A 20277-nucleotide genomic window follows, 5' to 3' on the forward strand; every position below is an offset into this window, starting at 1 on the left:
ACCTTCCATAAGGAAGAAATGCAGTAAATAGGTTGAATTTAATAATTTACCTTTGCCATTTTCTCTGCCAACTGCAAGCGGCCATCCAATTCCCTTCTGATCTGAGCCGCTTGTTCGTCTGCATTATCCAGCTTAAAAATAAAACAGAAATTGCACATATTGTGATTACTTAATGACAGTGAACCACAGATTAAAGCAAAGATTAAATGACTCAGGTGTTTTGTTTTGTTGTTTTTTTTTTTTTTTTTTAAATTCTCTCCGCTACCTATTGAGAAGAGAAACAGAAGGTTGTTTAATCAGACTGGCAGTCCAATGAAACCTGTTAGGTACTTTTGTGATTTTGTTCACAAAATAAAAAGTTAGCAAATCTAAGGCTAATAGCTCAATTTACACAAAAAACTGTATTATAATTCTTTGCCCAACCTCTCCACAGCTACAAATCAAGAAGTTCTGTGTTTGTTTGTTTGTTTTTTAAGATTTATTTATTTATTTATACAAGCACTGGCTACAGTCAGAAGCGTGGGAAGGCGAGAGAATTCACCAGAGCCAGAGCGGGGAGCAGAGCAGGCAAACTGAAGAAGCACACTGCTAAGGGGAGCAGCGGGCGGCAGGAGAGGTCTGCGCAACATATGGGACCTTCGCCGGTGGCCGGGGATCGAACCGGCGCTGTAGAGGCAGCATGCAGCTTCGCAACCAAGCACTCAACCGCTGCGCCACCAGGGAGGCCCAAGAAGTTCTTGCTTTCTTGAGGTTAATGCTAAAGTCACTAAGTTCATTCAGTCTGGTCTTCTGTCTTTATAAAGGTCAGTCCTAAATAGTTCTAGATAGATAAATCTGTTATTTCAAATTCCCAGAATGCAGTTCTGGATGGCTGCATCCCGAGTAATGTTTTGGTTTTCTTGGTTCTTTTAAAAAAAGGATGGCTTTCATTTTTATAGTAAGTTTGTAGTAGTCCAAATCTATAAAAGTATAACTTGATTGACATAACTTTCTGCCACTGAAGTCATATTTCACATACTCCTTATTTAATCCTAACAGACTCATACTGCCAAGAAATCTTTCCACTTGTTTTCAGACTGGCAACCACTTCAACTTTCAAAAACCCTGCTTAATTTCTTTAAATATTTATATCTACAAATTAATAAATTTCACTTAATTTTAAGTGGAAGTATTTCTATCATTTCTGGGCTTTGCAAGTGTTTTTTTTGTAAGAGACAGTTTTCAAAAATATTAATAGTTTAATGGCATTTGTTTGAAAACAGGTAGGCAAGGGAGATCATTGCTGTACTACACTGATTTTTAATAAATTCTTGAAGCTTAGCTTTCAGACTGAAAGGTTTCCAGCTTTGGTGATGTCTGGTATCATTTTGTGAGCCTAGAAAGGCATCTTCCAAACATGTTCACAAAAACAGTGGGGAAAAGCTAATACCAAGACCATGCATAAAATTTGTATTGTCTGTCTCTGTTCTTTGTAATGCTAAACTGAGTTGGCTCTTTTTACACATAAGGATCTCCAGCTAATGGCCCATCTTTTGCTTTCTTATGCATTTTGAGTATATTACCTTTGTTTTTAATATTTATGAAAATTTACATAGTTTAATTTAATGAAGGTGTTCCCTAAAGGTGGACTTTTCAGTTAAGAAAACTGTAGTTTCACATGCAGTTGTAAGAAGTAAGAGAAGTACCCCCTGTACACTGCCTGTTGCCCTCAATGGCAACATCCTACAAAACTGGTATCATATGACAATCAGGATGCTGCCTTTGACAGAGTCACTCATCTTAGAGCTCCTCAGTTCTATGTATCATCTGGGTGTTCATAAAATTCCAGTGTGAGGTACCATCTATGTGGGTTTGTATCTCCACCGCCAGTCAAGGCACGGAACAGTTCTCACACCACATATTGTCCTTTTATAACCACATCCACCTCCCTCAAGCCAATCACAGCTAGTTTCAGTGATGTACCTCATGTCACACAATGTGTGAAAATAAATTCTAGTAAGACAAATGGATTTTTTTCCTTTCCATTATGAAACTGGACTCGTGCTCCAGTGAATAGTTAACATTTATAAACAATGGACTCACACCTCTTCTCGATCTATCAACACTCACTGACTAACTGCTCCCTCAAAGCCCATGACCATAAACATATCGGCTCATTGATAACTCACAAATGTATTTGGAAGATCTAACAACTCACCAGAATTCTAGACTTTGTTTCCTACTGTCTACTTAACCACATCAACCTGATTGGGAAAATGGCATATTGCATGTAACAAACACAAAATGGACTCTTAGTTTCCAGAGCTCCAACCTAATGATGCCATCGATGGGTAATTCCAAGTCATATAAATGGCAGATCTATATGCCAGCTGTTCAAGCCCACAGTGGAGGTATTGTCTTTGACCCTTTTCTTTCCCTCATAGATCACACCCAAGCCAATCTCGAGTCATTCAAGATTAAAACCTAGAAACACAGGGTTGAGACAGACTAAAATTTAAGGACAGAGTTCTTAGCTAGCAGTCTTCCTTTTTTGTGTGATGCTGTGTTTCCTTTGTCACGTCAAGCTGCATTTTTCCAATACAGTTACACATACTGATATGGTGAAAATTTTCTTTTCTGAACTATCAAGAGGCTTTCCCTACCCCATCCCAATTAAAAAAAAAAAAAAGATGTAAAATATATATAATAAATATTTTGTAAAAAATTAAAAGTAGAAAAAGAAAGAAATGCCTGAATGGATGGCTTATAGGTGTGGGCATCAGACTTTAAGATGTTGCTGACACAACTATGTCTAGTGCCTGACTTGGGCTATGAGAGAAAGAAAATGAGGATATGTGGGCTCTGGGGTTTGTGGCAGGGTCAGAGGCAAGTCCTCAGTTCACAAGAAAAGTATCTTAATTTCATTTTCTTTGACTTTAAATTTCTGATTTCAACACGAACTGACAATGGGTAAGTTGCCTCACAGATGTCCTTTCCTAGTACAGAATATTCTTCAAGCCTTTTGCAAAGGGTCATCGAGCCCTGACCATAACAGATGCCCAAATGTATCTCTATTTTCTGTAATGCCTCTAATATCTATTGCAGAGAGACTTTTGCCACTCAATCAAAATATTTCACTGGCTTGACAAATATTTAGAACAAAACGTTAATTTTCCTCCTATTCACTATGCAATGACTACTATTTCCACATTCAGAATTTTCTAGGTTAAGGAGTTCTTAACCTGAACTTCCAGGAGTCTATAAATCTGGTTCAAGTTGTAGACAAAGTTTGGCAGATGTGTATTATTTTCCTGGGGAACTGCTTGAATTTCATAGCTTATTGAAGATTCTCACAGGGGTGGTTAACTCAAAAGAAAGAAAGAACCGTAACTCTTGGAGAATCTTCTGTATATAAGCTTCTATTCACTGGTTCTCAAAGAGGTTGTATGACTTTTCAAACATAAGCCATGGAAAAAGACAATCTCAGACCTAATTCTTACAGAAACTTGTTAGATTTTTATAATGGAACTAAGACATAAACTCTTAACAATGTTGACTTGGATGGTCCACAACTACTTCATTAACTGTTTAATTTGTTTCTATGCCTACTGTACAGCAAGCACTACTGCAGACACCTTAGTAGCTACAAGAGTCATGGACTCTCAGTTCACACTTTATGCAGAAAACTAAAAATAGCATGTTGAGATTATAATTGTCACAAGGAAGCTACTGAATGAGTATTACGGAAATTCAGTGATAAAGACATTTTTTTCCTGGTTGACAGTATCAAAAAGGAAATATGAAGACAGCAATATTTAAAAAGGACTTTGAGGAGACAAGATAACTTGGACCTGATAGAGCACTCTGTTAGTCTTGACTTGCAAAATGTGAAACCTTTGCCTCTCCTTGCCCATGTCTCTCCTGTTCTTCTCGTAAACAGAGATCTCAGCTACCAGCAGGCCTCCCTTTGTATCTGACCTAGAAGACCAAAGTCTGTGCTGACAGCCAATTATCTCTCAGTAAACAATACAGACACAGTATAAAGAACTTTACCAAGTTTTATTGAACAGCTTCATTTATAACTTGTGATGTGATTCTTCTAATGTGATATAAACTACACATACCAAATACTGGAATTCATTAAGTTTGCTCATATCAAAGATAAAAGTATTTTAAAAAGTGCTTTTCACGGCACTGTTGAGCATCATTGCCCTCTCTGACTAATCTATTTTCTGGAACAGCATAATTGACTTTATATTGTCAGTCACTAAAAAGGGGATTAATAGCTGTGTTTTTTTTTTTTTTTAATATAATGATGTCTTTATACGTACTAAGCCTAGGCAATTGTATGCTTCTTTCTTGCACCAAAAAAAATAAATAAATAAAATCAGTTTTCTCTTTGAGGGCCTACTCCAACTAGAACATGACTCTTTCCAAATTGTATTCCATTATTTTCTTAGAATATACATCTTGTTATAACATACATCTTTATCCTTTAGTAGGAAACAGACAAGTAGATGAATAGTTGTACTGTTAATGCAAATTTGGAGTTTTCCCTAAAGTTAATGCATATATCAGGTTCATGGTATTTATATCATCTATAAACCTGGCAATTTACAAATTATACATTATGAGAAGTAACTGGTGCAAACCTAACACTGATTCCAAAAGAACACCAACACTTTTTTTTGTCATATAAATTTCCAGTAGTCCAGTGTTTGATTTATTTGACATTGCCAAATGGACCTGGGTTTTCCAATATGGCCTCACAACACTGACCAAAGGCTTTAACTATTAGCCATTTAATGTGCTTCATCAATAAACCAGTCAATTCTCTATCATCATTTGAATCACAAATTATTATAAAGATACAGCATAAGACCTCCCTAGTGGTTCAGGGGTGAAGTCTCAGAGCTATCAAGCTATCTACAGCCACTGTAGCAAAAGTTCGATCCTCGGCCAGGGAGCTACCCATATGGTGCAGCAGACCTCTCCTGACTCACCCGTTGCTCCCCTCAGCAGTGTATTTCAGTAGATCTGCCTGTTCTGCTCCCTACTCTGTCTCTGGTAAATCCTCTCACCCCCACCCCGGACCTCTGGCCTACACCTTAGATCTTGTATGCTAAATAAAATAAATCTTTAAAAAAAAAAAAAAGATATAGCATAACTCTCTATGATCCCTGTTATTTTCTGTGCCACTCCCAACCTGACACCCCTCACTCTCTGGGCCCATAAACACACATGGTTTGATAGCAGATCTTTGATAGCTGACTTATTGTTGAACTTCTCAGACACTCATGACCTCAAATTATAGTCTCTGCCCCTTGTTAGTACACCTTTCCCTAGAAATAGCAATGAAACAACCCATCTACAATAGTGGGAGTCACATAACTAGTCCTAACTAGTCTCAATTTTAGTGCAAATACTTGAAAGGTCCTTAGGCCTTAACATCTCCTACATGCAGAACCACCTTCTGTGAGGCAATCACCCCCAAAAACAAGAGCCCTTCCTCCCTTCTTGATTACTGAAATAGCCCACAACTACAAGGTAATTAAAGGTCCTTTTGTAATTTCACACAAAAAGAACATAAGGAAATGCACTTATCCCCTATGCTCAAGGGCAACACAGTGTGTGATGTTATGTATGAATCAGCTAGCATTCTGTCTGCTGGAGGCAAAGCTTTTAAAGAACTCCCTTATATCTACTTTCTAAATTATGTATAAAAAACATGACTCAGAAATAGCAGTTCTGCAAAGGATTCTTGTAGAAAAGTTCTAAGTCTTAAAAATACATTTCCCAAACCACACTTTTCTTTGAATACTTAAAAGGAGGGAAAAGATGAACGAGTTAATTAGATATGAAATTACCCTATGTGAACTGAACTAAACTATATTAAATAATGGATCAAATGTTCAAAGGCAAGAACGCAGGAAATTTAGCCTCAAACATAAAAACCAAAGGACTTCAATAGTCTGGAGAATATGCATGCATATTCTCTAAAGTGGTAGATATGGCTTGTGTAAATTTTTACACATCATCAAGTTTTTCTTTAGTGTCTCATTTTGAACTAACATTTTATTTTGTGAACAGAACAAATAAACTAATAATAATTTCAATCAATTACTTACTAGTTATACTCACCTCAAACTAGATGATTATATGATTTTACATTCACATTAATAATCTGAAATTCAGAATTCAGCAATAAATAACAGACACTCTCCATGGTAGAAAACTTAATCAGAGCAGGTTAAAACTCTAGCCTCATCAGTACTAGTAAGAACTCAATTCACACAGCACTTATTATATGTTAGGACTGTTCAAAGTTTTTATAAATAGTATCACATTTTAAGCTCAGAAAATTCCTATATGTCTTATCTCATTTTAGTGATGAAAAATCTGAAGCACAAATTGTTGCAAGCAATTTCCCAGGGTCACAGTCACAGGGTTTGAGTCCTGCAATCTGGCTCATGGATTCAAGTTAACCATCTCATATTCCTTCAAAATGCTTCACTTTCAACTTTCCTTCCTTTAGTCTTTCACTATCTTTGAATGCCCACAATAGGAAACATCAAATATTACTGTACAATTAAAGGCACCAAGACTACTTAAGTATCCTGGGCTCAATATGTCAAAATAACTATGACAGGCTATTATAATAAGGAAATGTAAATGTCTCACTTTCCCCTCCCCTAATATTTAAGAACAGTGATGGGGCGGGGGGGAGAAACAGGGAAACTTTCATGGAGGTAGAATTGCTCTTGGTTCTTGGAGAAGAGAATAATGTGAGACAAAAGTAAAATCCAAGAAAATACAAGCAGTGGATAAGCACAGGGAATCAGCTCAGTTTGGGGTGTGTAAAGAATTGTTACAGGAAATGAAATTAAGGAAGGCAGGAAGGGGCCAGAATGTTAACACATGGGTATTGAAAGGTTAGCCAAGCATAAGAACTTTATTGTGGTGAAAAGAGGAGCCATTATAATTTCTTTCCACTCAAAGTTGGGTCAGGAAAGAATTAGGATGTTGCTTCAAAAACATTACTTTGGAAACAAAAATATGTAGTGTAGGAAGAAATAAGAGGTTACTGTGATGTTCTCTAAGAGGTACTGAAATCTCCTGCTATGGCAATATACTTGTAAATAAAGGAGCAGATAATACAATACTGTAGAGGAAGCAGCAGTATCATGTAATCATTAGGGCTAGGATGGCAATAGGAAAGGAAGGACATAGGGTTTTAAGTTGGAAGCCTGAACAAACAACATAGGAGAATAACCCTACTTGGGATGACACAAAATGGTATTTGGAACCAACTGAGATTAATCCATGTGCCATGTACTATGGCAATGAGTGGAAAGAGGAGCTGACCTGTATGAAAAGGCCTAGGGAAGGGTGCCCTTATGAAGCATAGTATATTTAGTTTGTTACCACTGAAGGACTTTTCAGTGGACCTAACACAGTACAACAATCCAAGTAGCATATGATTTCTCTCACACATCACACCCCTACCTATATTTTTCAAAAACTGCTGCTCTCAGCTCCATATCAAGCGTAATGTATGTTCATGAACCTGTGAGATAATTCAAAGATCAAGCAGTGAGTCTTGCCTATCTGGAGACCTTCATGTAAGAATCATGAGTATTCTTTGTAAATAGGAAATGAGATCATTTTAAAAATATGACCAGAAGCCAATTAATAGTTAGAAATTCTCATTGTCACTCATTACACAAGAAAAATTTTTACTAAGACACATGCTCCAGAATGTTCTTCCTCCAGAATGTTCCCTATCACATGCCCAACCCCAAGCTCTTTCAGCTAGCATATAATGCCCTCAACAGTCTAGTCATTTCCTAACTCTCTGGTCTCCACTCCTGCCACTCCAGGATTACACAGAACACACCTCCCTACAAATTCCAAGACATTCCATTCTCTTTCTATGTGCTATTTTCTTCCTGTCTGTTAAATATCTACCCATCATCTAAAATCAAAGAATTTCTGTCTTTGCACAACCTTCATTACACTTTCATTAACATTCCAATAGAGAACTGGGTTGTCCACAGGCCAATCCCCACTTCTTCCTGGGCATGGAGCCAGGCTGGCTCTCAGACATCCATTTAGTTAGAATGACCATGGCAATGAGACCTCTGGTGGATAGTCAGGCCAATGCTCTGGCTCTCTGTGACTGTGTCAGTATACCGCAGGGAGCTCTTGTGAAGACATCCAGTGACTTTGAAAGCCACTGTGCAGCCAGGATGGGCCATTAACTAAATCCTTGCAGCCTCCTCTATCACATGAAGAGATTTCCCTCCATTGGCTCACACTGTGCTTGGAACGGGCCCCTAGTGGCACACATCATGTTTATGTGTCTGTCTCCTGACCACATCAAAGACCTTGAGGAAAAAAAACAATTTGGCAATTTCACTGCTAAGCCCAGTAACTAACATTTAAAAAGGTATTCATAAAAAGGTATTCAATAAACATTTTGAAACAAGTAAGCTAATTACCATATGTCTCATTATAATTTTGATAGACTATTTTCCTTAACAATCTTGAAAAAGATATAATTGCTTATTATACTTGAAATATATTCATATATTCCTTTCTCTTTCATTAATAGTTGAGAATGGGTTATGAAGTGCATTAGCAAAAATATTTTTCCTTTACTATTACTGCAAAGATGCCTAGTCTTTGTAGATTTGTCCTCTCATTTAAAATAAATAAGAAAAGTAATAACATTCTAATTTCTTCTTTTTTAAAGATTTATTTATTTATGCATACAAGAACTGGGGTACAGGTCAGAGATGCAGGGGGTGAAAGGATTCACCAGAGACAGAGTGGGAAACAGAATAGGTAGACCGACAGAAATACAGTGCTGAGGGGAGCAGCAGGTGAGACAGGAGAGATCTGCCTCACCATGTGGGTTTCTCCCTGGCCGGCTGGGGATCGAACTTGTGCTGCAGAGACTTCGGATTGCTCCATAGTGCGGTACTTAACCACCTGCGCCACCAGGGAGGCCTAACATTCTAATTTCTACAGGACAGTGGCATAGGGGAAAAATCTAAACATGATGCAGAGAGTTCCTGAAGGTAACCTATATTGATATCTGATGAGGCAAGAAAAAAGAACAAATTAAAACCTTACTTAGGAATAGTCTTATGCAGTTCTTCTGCACATTGGCTAAGGAAAAATCAAAGTGGTATATGGTTGAATGAAGTAACACTGACAAAATCTATAATTTAACAATGCTAAAACTGCATCCCCATTATAAACATTTAATTTCTAGAGAGGACATTGATTCACTATACTAATCAGATATTTAAACTCATTTACACATGAAATCACATTCACCTAATTTATGACACATTTATATTTAAAAGTGAGTATGTACAAAAATATTATAGCCATTCTATTAATTCCAGAGTCTTTAAAAAATTAGACATTACATAATCTAATCACTCTTCAAGTCTTAAGTTTCTCTTTGCTGCCTCCTAAAATACAAAAACTGCCATGGAATAACATTTACTTCAATATTTTCCTCAAGCACTTTGAAACTTGAAATTATACACATGAAAAATCTACTCTAATTGTTATTTCTGCACTTTATCTTCCTATTCTGAAAGTGAGTTTTGTTATTAAATGTCACAGTCTCTGTAGAATGTGCTTTTATTTCTGCCAAAGCAGGCAGATTATGTTAAACAAAATGTATTATGAATCACATGCTACTTAGTTGAGAAAAAAGCTGTCAGTGATGAAAGACAGACACCAATTTCCTTTGAGCATTCACATTTCTTCCCATTTTCCTTTTTCACACCTTTTTCACACCTTCAGAACAGACTATCTCATGATTCCTGGACTTCTGGGGAAGGACTCTGACAGTTAGAAGGGAAACAGCAACCTCCTATATTTGTCCAATATTTCAAATCCTACACTCAAAGTGCTTAATCGTCAATACCAAAATTTCTAGGGAAAGGGAACCATAAACTTAAACACTACTTCTTAACTACTTGTAAATATGCCTGCTTATCCTTCACAAACACACAAACACTTCTGCAGTAGTATCTAATACAGTCTTGAAGTCTTCATAATGTAAGGAATCCAGGTAGGAGGGATATTTGGAGAGAGTTCAGTTAACTTTGCTTTGTCTCTTAGGTAAATATGGCTGACTCACCCTCTTCAGTTAATGGAAAAAGAATTAGAATGATTAATGAAGGTGCTTTTGGCAGAAGACATCCGGATTTAGATAGCTGTGAAATTCAATGACTTAATCTTCTTAAGAGACAAATATAGAAGCAAAAGGAGGAGAAAAGCAGTAGAGAGGGCACTGTGTACTCTACTCTTCAGACTGATCATTTAGGATCCTTACCTCTCTCCCCAGTCTACAACGCGCTTACCTACACATCCCAATGTCTCCTCAAAGCACAGCCCCATCTCATCCTTACACTTGAGCAGTCACAATGCCTTGCCCTTCCCCAAATGCCACGCTGTTACACCATCTTCCTTTGTACCTGCTGGTTCCTCTGTCAGAATCTTCTCATTCTTGTTGACGTCTCTGAAAGTTTATAGTCTTCCCCCCAATACTGCTTTCTCTTTAAACTCAAGAAGGTAGAGCCAGGAACTCAAGCCATTTATATCACACTTGCACTGACAAAACAATGCTACTTAAAAAAAAAATAATAAGCCTAGCAAATAACTAGGTCTTTGTGCTCCTATCATTCAACACAGTGATTGGGACATCATTTCTAAATAACTATATTCCCTACCTAATTATGGAAAATGGGTTAATAATGGACTTGAACACACTGTGTTACCATTTGTCAATTTTTTAAATAAACTTTAATAAACATTTATTTTCAAGGAAAGTAGTTGATTTCTTAATAGCGCCACTTGACAGCACTGTCATTTAAAAATATGTGAAGAATCATTCTTAAGACTAGTGCGTAGTTCTAGTATCAACTAATTTTGTTTCTCTATAAGTATAACTATGCACTTGAAATCACTGCATGTCCTTAAAAATTATTGAGTTAAATTTTCCACTGACAGATTGTTCTTCCTTCACTCCTATTACTTTACTGAATTTAAGTAAATTATGGCTAACAATTCAACTATAGATTCTGATATTGTCACATTGCTCATTGTAGATAATGCATTCACTACTTTCCTACTGTTTTTATCTAAAACTGTGTTGTAAGAATGTGTACCAGTTCAGAAATATTGTTTTCAAACCAAAGAATGCAAAGTATGACTGGTAGTTCTAATAGCACAATTGTCTAATAGTTCTAATAGAAAATCCAGACATACCTGGGTGGTATTTCTGTATGTTTTTTGGGCAACATGTGAATAATTTCTTTCATTTTTTCCTAATTTCAAACTTTAGCTGTGATATCTTCTAGATTCATGTTTTATGAGCTTCCAATTTGCCTGAATTTTGATAATTAATAATTCTTTGTTCTGAGCAGAAGGAAACAGCTATGCTTCAGGAGACAGCTGCCTGTTTTCAGTTCCAGATGTTAATCCTGAAACTCTGGGGCAAATGTAACCATCACTGAGGCTCCTGTGGGCATTGGGTGGCAGCCCTGGCAGTGGTCCCTTCTCATTCATGGTCTCTCTTCTTGCATCTCCAGGGACCATCTGGCCCTTGCCATCTTGCACATCTTAGTGAACAGCTCTCTCTACTGACCCTGTAGTAATACACCTTTGAGAGTTCCTAGAGGAACAACTGTTGGCAAAAGCAAGGGCTCAGATAATGATAAACAAATGCAGAAACAAGAATGTTACCATTAGAGGTTCAAAGCCTTTGCTGAGACCCAAGATATTTCACCAACATACTAGTGCCCTGTTCCAACAGCTCAGCTGGCTGTGGGTCCTTCCCCTTTGTCCTCCTTCACTACTTCTCTTCTTAAAACTTTATCCTAAGAGGTAGACTATTTTCTGTGATTTCACCTTTTCTTCTTTAACTTCAGATGAAAGGTAACAAAGAATAGGCACACATGACCTTGAGGGATGTAGGATTGTCTGTCTCTCAACTATCCATTTCTTTCTTAACTATCTATTTTCATAATGTCATTCATTTCATAAATGATTGTTACTGCAAAGGAAAGCTCTCCTTTATTAGGAGTTTTTGAAATTTCTTTTTGTTATTAAGTCAATAAAAAAACAATCCTTGGGCCTTTCTTTCAAGTCTCGGAACAAAAGAAAGGAACTCATGCTTCGGGAGAGACATGGAAAGAGTTGGCAAGTCAACACTCTCCTTAAAATAGAGAGCTGGGCTAGCTGAGAATCACTGGCTTTTCTTGGACTTGTTAAAGAAACGAGGCTGCAGGTTAAACCACTAAACTCACCCCTGGAGATACAGACAGAACCAGAGGTAAACAGCTCTCAGAGCAGAAGTCCATGGAAGACAAAAAGACTTGGTCAAAACCTAGTTGACCAAGTTAGTAATTTGCCCAAATTAGTAGGAATTGAGTGGAGACAGTAACAAATTCCTGGGGCTACAATCCTAAGGGGATCCCACACTACACTGGGTTTTCCTTTTAGTAACCCCAGCAGGTACTCAGGGTTTGGGATCCATGAAAGATCATCAGCTGAACCTGCAGGAAGGGGGAAAATAAAGGCATTGTTAAACCTTCCACACTCTTCTCCCCGACAATGAAGAATAGACTTTGCCAGAGAGAAACAGTGAATGCATGTCTTAGCTGAGGGAAGAGGTGGCTGCCCTCTGCAGTCCTTTGCAGGCTGTTCATTTATTCTATCGGGGGCTGGGGGGTGGGGTGGGGCAGGAGGAAAGAGCCAGAACAAACAGGGGGAGAAGACGTCTAAGAAACAGACTGGGGGTGCCAGGCAAGGAAACAAGGTGTTCAGGAGAAAGGATGCCCTGAATGAACTCCACAAACACAGGTTTTATGAACTCCACCCCCATTCCAGACCAAAGATACCCAAGACACCAAGAACTACAAATCCCATAATGTCATCATCATGGAAGGGAGGACTGCTGGGACCTGAGGGTGGAGTTAAGCAGCCAGGTCTGGTATATAACCAGAAATCTGGGCCTTGGGGGATCCCTTGGCCCTTGGTTTTTTGCCAGCTCTCAGCATGCCATTGGGATTCCAGCTCAGCGGAACTGGTAGGATGCAATCACCAATTTATCTCACCCACTTTCTCCCTGAGTTATTTATTTCTTCATTTCCCTTTCTTTTGTAAATAAACCCTTTATTAAACTTTTTGTGTGTGCCTGCAGTTGAGTCTTATTATAAGTCCCCTTCAAGCACACAGATGAGGATCCACAGTCAGGCAACACATTTCATATCTGGGCTGCCCCATAACAAAGGGACATAGGAGGTAGGGATACATTGAGACAGGAGCACACTTATGAAGGTTATAGCTCCAAGACATAGGTCCACTAAGAGACTAAAAATCAGATAACAGACTGCCCCCTATTCCCCAGCAATTTACATGGCTCTAGCTCAACAACAGTGGTACACTGTTAAAAGAACTGCAAGACACAAACTCTCTCTGAGGACAAATACTTAGGGAAATCTAAAGTCAAGACAGGAGATGGAGAGAAGGAAACCAGAAGAATTTAGAGCATCTTATACCTATGGCTACAAGAAACATTAAACACAGGTCAGCTCCTATCCAGTTAACATAAACCCTGACACTAAAAAGGCAATGATACCTCATTCTACCTGATACAATATGTCTGGCTTTCAATAAAAAAAAAAATAATCACAGGGCATGTCAAAAGGCAAAAGGAAACAAAGTTTAGAGAGACAAACACTGAAACCTACAATGTTGTAGTCTTCAAGCAAGGGATTTAAATAACTTATTAATAAGGTATGGGCTCTGATGGAAAAAACTTAAAAAACATGCATGAAATAGGTAAGTAACATAAGCAGAGAGATGGAAACTAAGAAAGGTCAAAAGGAAATGCCAGAAATAAATTCTGAAACAGAAATGAATAATGACATTAATGGGCTTAGCACAGTAGACTGGAAGGTACTGAGAAAAGAATCAGTGAACTCGAAGAAAGGTCAGTAGAAACTTTCCATTCTCAAGCATAAAGAAAAACAACTCAAAAAACAGAAGTTCTGAAACTATGGGCCAATACTAAAGTAGGGGAGACGGGGGGACAGGGGAGGTGAAGTGAAGGGAAGGGGAAAATTGGACAGAGGAGGAGAAAAAATCACCAACACCCCATAGAATGGGGACCCTTCTTCAGTAAAGACTGCTTAAAACCGGCAGAAGGCTCCTGGGGGAGCCAGAGGTGAGCTGGAAAGTTCACCCAAGCCAGGCCCCTTCAGGCCAGCAGTCCAAACCCAGAGGGGGAGCAGGCACCCATGGCCAGAGCAGACCGGGCGCGCAGAAGAGTGTGCCTGTCTCCAAAGCGCCATTTTAGAACAGGGACCTTTCTTCAATAAAGACTGCTTAAATCTGGCAGAAGGCTCCCCGTGGAGCCAGAGGGAGAAGGTTCCCTGCGCAGTCAGAGGTGAGCTGAAGGCCCCCACAAGCCCAGTCCCTCCTGTCAGGAAGTCAGAGCCCAGAGGAGGATCCAGAGATTTGGAACCCAGAGTGCAATCCAGCTGCCCCACCTCCAGGGAAGTCTGTGGGATTTCAAGATGCACCTCTGTAACTAAACACAGAAGGAGGAGAGATTCTGTGACAGTGACCATTAACATACTCAAAGTACCACTGCCTCACTAGACTTCTGGCATAACAGTTTTTGACTCGTTTGGAGTGCCAGTTTCTGAAACTCCCGAAAGAACACACCAAAAAGATGCCAGCCAGTACCAGCGGCACAGTGTCCCAATGCATAAGGCAAATTAGAAGACAGGCAGCAGGGAAAAGAAAAACTACAAGCAAAGTAGCAACGCCTCAGAAAAAAGACACACCACAAAAAAAAAAAAAAAAAAAAAAAAAAAACCTCCCACCAGCTTGCAACTACAGTGACTTGGAAGAACTTCTGAGCCTTCCAGAAAAAGAATTTAAAATTGCCATGATGAAAAAACTGATGGAAGTCATTAAGGAAAACAACGCTCAGAAGAATGAAATTGAGTCCCTAAAGATGGAAATGAAGGAAATGCAGGAGATCAAAGGATTAACCGAAGAGCTAAAGAATGCTGGGAAAAGCAGTGATAACAGAATAGAGGAAATGGAAGAACAAATAAGCACTCTTGAAGACACAGAAATAAAAAGAACCAAAACAGAAAAGGAAAGAGAAGTACGAATGAAAAAGATTGAAGAAAGACTTCGGGAACTATCTGGCTCGATGAGGAAAGGAAATATAAGAGTTATAGGAATCCCAGAAGGAGAGGAGAGAGACCTAGAAACAGAGAAAATATTTAAGGAAGTAATTGAAGAGAACTTCCCAAACATGAAGAAGGAGCTGAAAATTGATATACAAGAAGCAAGAAGAACACCAAACTTCCATGACAAAAGGAAAAATACAGCAAGACACATAATAGTAAAGCTCCCAAGAATCCAAGACAAGGAAAAAATAATCAAGCTGACAAGAGAGAAGAAACAGATAACATACAAAGGAAAACCAATCAGACTGACATCAGACTTCTCCAAAGAAATACTACGGACAAGGACAGAGTGGAGGGACATAGTCAACAGACTTCAAGACAACAGATGTTAACCAAGAATACTCTATCCTGCAAAGCTTTCCTTCCTCTATGAAGACAGAATAATGACCTTCCCAGACAAATAGAAACTCTGGAATTTCATTACAACTAAACCCCCACTCCAAAAAACTACTACAAGGAGTCCTAAAGCCAGAACCTCAGAGTGACGAATAACAACAAAAGAAGGCCCCCCCCCAAAAAAAAAGTTATTAAAAGAATAAATAAATAAAATCAAAGGAAAGACAAACACAATGGTAAATAGAGATGCTAACATATCAATATTAACTCTAAATGTAAATGGACTAAACTCTTCAATAAAAAGACACAGAGTCGCAGGCTGGATTAAGAAACAAAACCCAAACTTTTGCTGTCTCCAGGAAACACATTTAGCTACAAAAGACAAAAATAGACTCAGAGTTAAAGGATGGAAAACAATCCTACAAGCAAATGGACCAAAAAAGAAAGCAGAAACAGCTATACTTATATTAGATAAAACATTTCAAACTCAAAAAGGTAAAAAGAGACCCCAACGGTCACTACATTATGATCAAGGGTACAATACTTCAAGAAGAAATAACACTCATTATCATATACTCACCAAATGAAGGAGCACCAAAATATATCAGACAACTATTGTCATCTTTGAAAACAGACATCAGAGAAAACACATATGTAGTAGGAGACTTCAACACACCACTATCAACAATGGATAGATCAACGAGATAAAAAACAAGTAAAGACACTAAAGCTCTAAATAAGGATCTAGAGTGCTTGGGCTTAACAGACATCTATAGAACACTAAACCCAAAAAAATCTGAGTACACATTTTTCTCAAGCGCACACGGCTCATTCTCCAGGATTGATCACATACTGGGACACAAGACAAACATCAACAGATACACCAAGATTGAAATCATACCAAGCATCTTCTCTGACCATGAAGGCATCAAACTAGAAATAAACCATAAAAAGAAGGCAAGGAACTCACCTACCTCATGGAGATTGAAACCCACACTAGTGGAAGACCACTGGACTAATGAGGAGATCAAAGAAGAAATTAAAAAATTCTTTGAATTGAATGACAATGAGGACACCAATTTCCTAAATGTATGGGATGCAGCAAAAGCAGTAATAAGAGGAAAATATATAGCAATAGAGGCTCACATCAAGAAACAAGAAAGAACTCAAAGAAACAACCTAATCTCGAAGCTCAAAGATCTAGAAAAAGAACAACAAAAAAAAAACCCCAAAACCAGTAGAAGAAAAGAAATAATAAAAACCAAAGCAGAAATAAATGAAATCGAAACAAAAAAAAAAATCCAAAAGATCAATGAAACCAAGAGCTGGTTCTTTGAAAAAATCAATAAAATAGACAAACCCCTAGCCAGGCTCACAAAGGAAAAAAGGGAGAAAGCACAAATAAACAGGATCATCAATGAAAGAGGAGAAATCACAACGGACACAGCAGAAATCAAAAGAATAATCAGAAACTACTGTGAACAGTTATATGGAAACAAGTTCAACAATCTAGAGGAGATGGACAAATTCCTACAACTCTACAATCACCCAAAGCTAAAGAAGAAATAGAACACCTAACCAGACAAATTACAAGCAGCGAAATTGAAATGGTAATCAAAAACCTTCCCAGAAACAAAAGCCCAGGACCTGATGGATTTACAAATGAATTCTACCAAATATTCAGAGACGAATTAGTGCCTATCCTTCACAAACTCTTCCAAAAAATTGAGAAGGAAGGGACAATACCAAACATGTTCTATGAAGCCAACATTACACTAATACCAAAACCAAACAAGGGCAACACAAAAAAAGAAAACTACAGGCCAATCTCCCTAATGAACAGTGATGCAAAAATCCTCAATAAAATTTTAGCTATCAGAATCCAACAATGTATCCATAAGATAATTCACCACGACCAAGCAGGATTCATGCCAGGGACACAAGGATGGTTCAACATCCGAAAATCAATCAACGTTATCCAACACATCAGCAAAAAGAAATATAAAAACCATATGATAATATCAATAGATGCCAAGAAAGCTTTCGACAAAGTGCAACATCCATTCATGATAAAAGCCCTTGAAATTCTTGGGATACAAGGAACATACCTCAACATCACAAAGGCCATATATGACAAGCCAAGAGACAGTATCATTCTCAATGGTGAAAAGCTGAAACTAAAAGCATTTCTATTAAGATCTGGAACAAGACAAGGATGTCCACTCTCACCACTGCTTTTCAATATAATACTGGAAGTCCTAGCCAGAGCAATAAGACAAGAGAAAGACATACAAGGAATCCAAATAGGAAAAGAAGAAGTCATACTATCATTACTTGCAGATGTTATGATAATATACATAGAGAACCCCAAAACTCCACAGAAAAACTTAAATTCAGCTCATCAATCAGTTCAGTAACGTGGCAGGATACAAAATCAACACGCAAAAGTCAGTAGCCTTCCTATACACAAACAATAAATCTGAAGAAGAAATAAAAAAAAATCCCTTTTATTATCGAAACAAAAAAAATCAAATATTTGGGAATAAATCTAACAAAAGTGGTAAAGGACCTATACAAAGAAAACCATAAAACACTGTTAAAAGAAATAGAAGAAGACACAAAGAAATGGAAAGACATCCCCTGCTCATGGATTGGAAGAATAGTCATTATTAAAATGGCCATCCTACCAAAAACAATATACAGATTCAATGCTATTCCAATAAAATTTTCAATGTTATTCTTCAAAGAAATAGAACAATTATTGATGAAATTCATATGGAATCACCAAAAACCCCAATTAGCCAAAGCTCTCCTGAAAAAGAAAAGAAGGGAATGGAGGCATCACACTCCCAGACTTCAAACTATACTACAAAGCCACAATCATTAAAAATGCATGGTATTGGAACAAGAACAGACACACAGACCAATGGAATTAAATAGAAAATCCAGAAATAAACCCACAGATTTATGGTCAACTAATATTTGACAAAGGAGCAAAGAATATGCATTGGAGCAAAGAAAGTTTGTTCAATAAATGGTGCTGGGAAAACTGGGTCACTACATGCAAAAGAATGAAGCTTGACTATTACCTAACACCATGCACAAAAACCAACTCAAAATGGGTTAAGGAGCTAGACATAAGACCTGAAACCATAAAATACATCGAAGTAAATATAGGCAAAACACTACATGATATGCACATCAACGACATCTTTACAGACACATCACCCAAAGCAGTGATAGTGAAGGCAAAGATCAACAGCTGGGACTAAATCAAATTAAAAAGCTTCTGCACAGCAAAAGAGACAATAACAAAAACAAAGAGAAACCCCACCAACTGGGAGAACATTTTTGCACACAACACTAATGATAAAGGACTGATCACAAAAATCTACAAAGAGCTGATGAGACTCAGCAAAACAAAGAAAATAATCCAGCCAAAAAATGGGCAGAAGAGCTAAAAAGAAACTTCTCTGAAAAGGAAATGCAAATGGCCAATAGGCATATGAAAAAATGTTCAGCATCACTTGTAATCAGGGAAATGCAAATCAAAACTACCATGAGATACCATCTCACACCAGTAAGAATGGCACATATTAAAAAAACTAGCAACAACAAATGTTGGTGAGGATGTGGAGAAAAAGGAACTCTCCTGCACTGCTGTTGGGAGTGCACACTGGTCCAACCACTATGGAGAGCTGTGTGGAGATTTCTTGACCTACTAAACATAGAGCTTCCATATGATCCTGCAATTCCACTCCTAGGTATTTACCCAAAGGACACAGAAACATCAGTTCCAAAGAGCACCTGCACCCCTATGTTTATAGCAGCACTGTTTACAATAACTAAGCTTTGGAAATAACCCAAATGCCCAAAAATAGATGACTGGATCAAGAAGATGTGGTACATATACACTATGGAATATTACTCAGCCTTCAAAAAGATAAACACATGCAATTTGCAGCAACATGGATGGCGCTGGAAGGGATCATGCTCAGCGAAATAAGCCAGAAAGAAAAAGAAAAATACCAGATGGTTTCACTCATAGCAGGAATCTAGAAACCTTAAATAAGGGACCAGGAAAAAGAATTACTATAAGAAAGAAAATATCAAAATCAACAAACAACTATGAACCAGAGACACTCTATGGGGGGAGGGGGGCGGGGAAAGGAGGGATTGGGGTCAAAATAAGGGGGTTGTAATTGTATGGAGAATATAAAAATAAAGTTTAAATTAAAAAAAAAGAAAGAAAATTGAACAGAGGGAGTATCTGATAATTTTTCAAAGTTAATGACAGAAACCAACCCACAGATTCTGGAAGCTCACGAAACACCAAACAAGAGAGACACAAATAAAAAGACCATACCTTGGTATACTATAAGGAAGCCGCAGAAAACTTAAGTAGAAAATAATGAAAGAAGCCAGGGCAAACACACCTTACCTAAACACAGTCAAAGATAAGAATCTCATCAGATTTAGCAGAATCATGCAAAAAGGGGGTGGAGCCCAGGCTTTGAAGCAGAAAACTAATAATATTTCTATATCCAGTAAAAGTCCCCTTTAAACATGAAGGAGAAACAAAGACTCAGACAAACAGGAACAGTGAACTCAGAGCCAGCAATCTCGCTCTGCAAGAAATGCTGAAGGTTTTCAGATTAAGAAA

General features: G+C 37.9%; 1 protein-coding gene across 2 annotated transcripts in view; it reads right to left on the bottom strand.

Annotated features, from left to right (window-relative positions):
* CADPS2 (calcium dependent secretion activator 2) overlaps nucleotides 1–20277 on the bottom strand; it is a 410328-nt gene that overhangs the window by 249735 nt on the left and 140316 nt on the right. For both annotated transcript variants that reach the window (XM_037512374.1, XM_037512392.2), the window contains exon 4: nucleotides 51–131. In XM_037512374.1, coding sequence (XP_037368271.1) covers nucleotides 51–131 — 81 coding nt within the window. The remainder of the gene's footprint in view (nucleotides 1–50; nucleotides 132–20277) is intronic.

The sequence above is a fragment of the Talpa occidentalis genome, unplaced genomic scaffold (genome assembly GCF_014898055.3).
Source record: "Talpa occidentalis isolate TD23 unplaced genomic scaffold, MPIMG_talOcc4v2.1, whole genome shotgun sequence".
Classification (NCBI taxonomy): domain Eukaryota; kingdom Metazoa; phylum Chordata; class Mammalia; order Eulipotyphla; family Talpidae; genus Talpa; species Talpa occidentalis.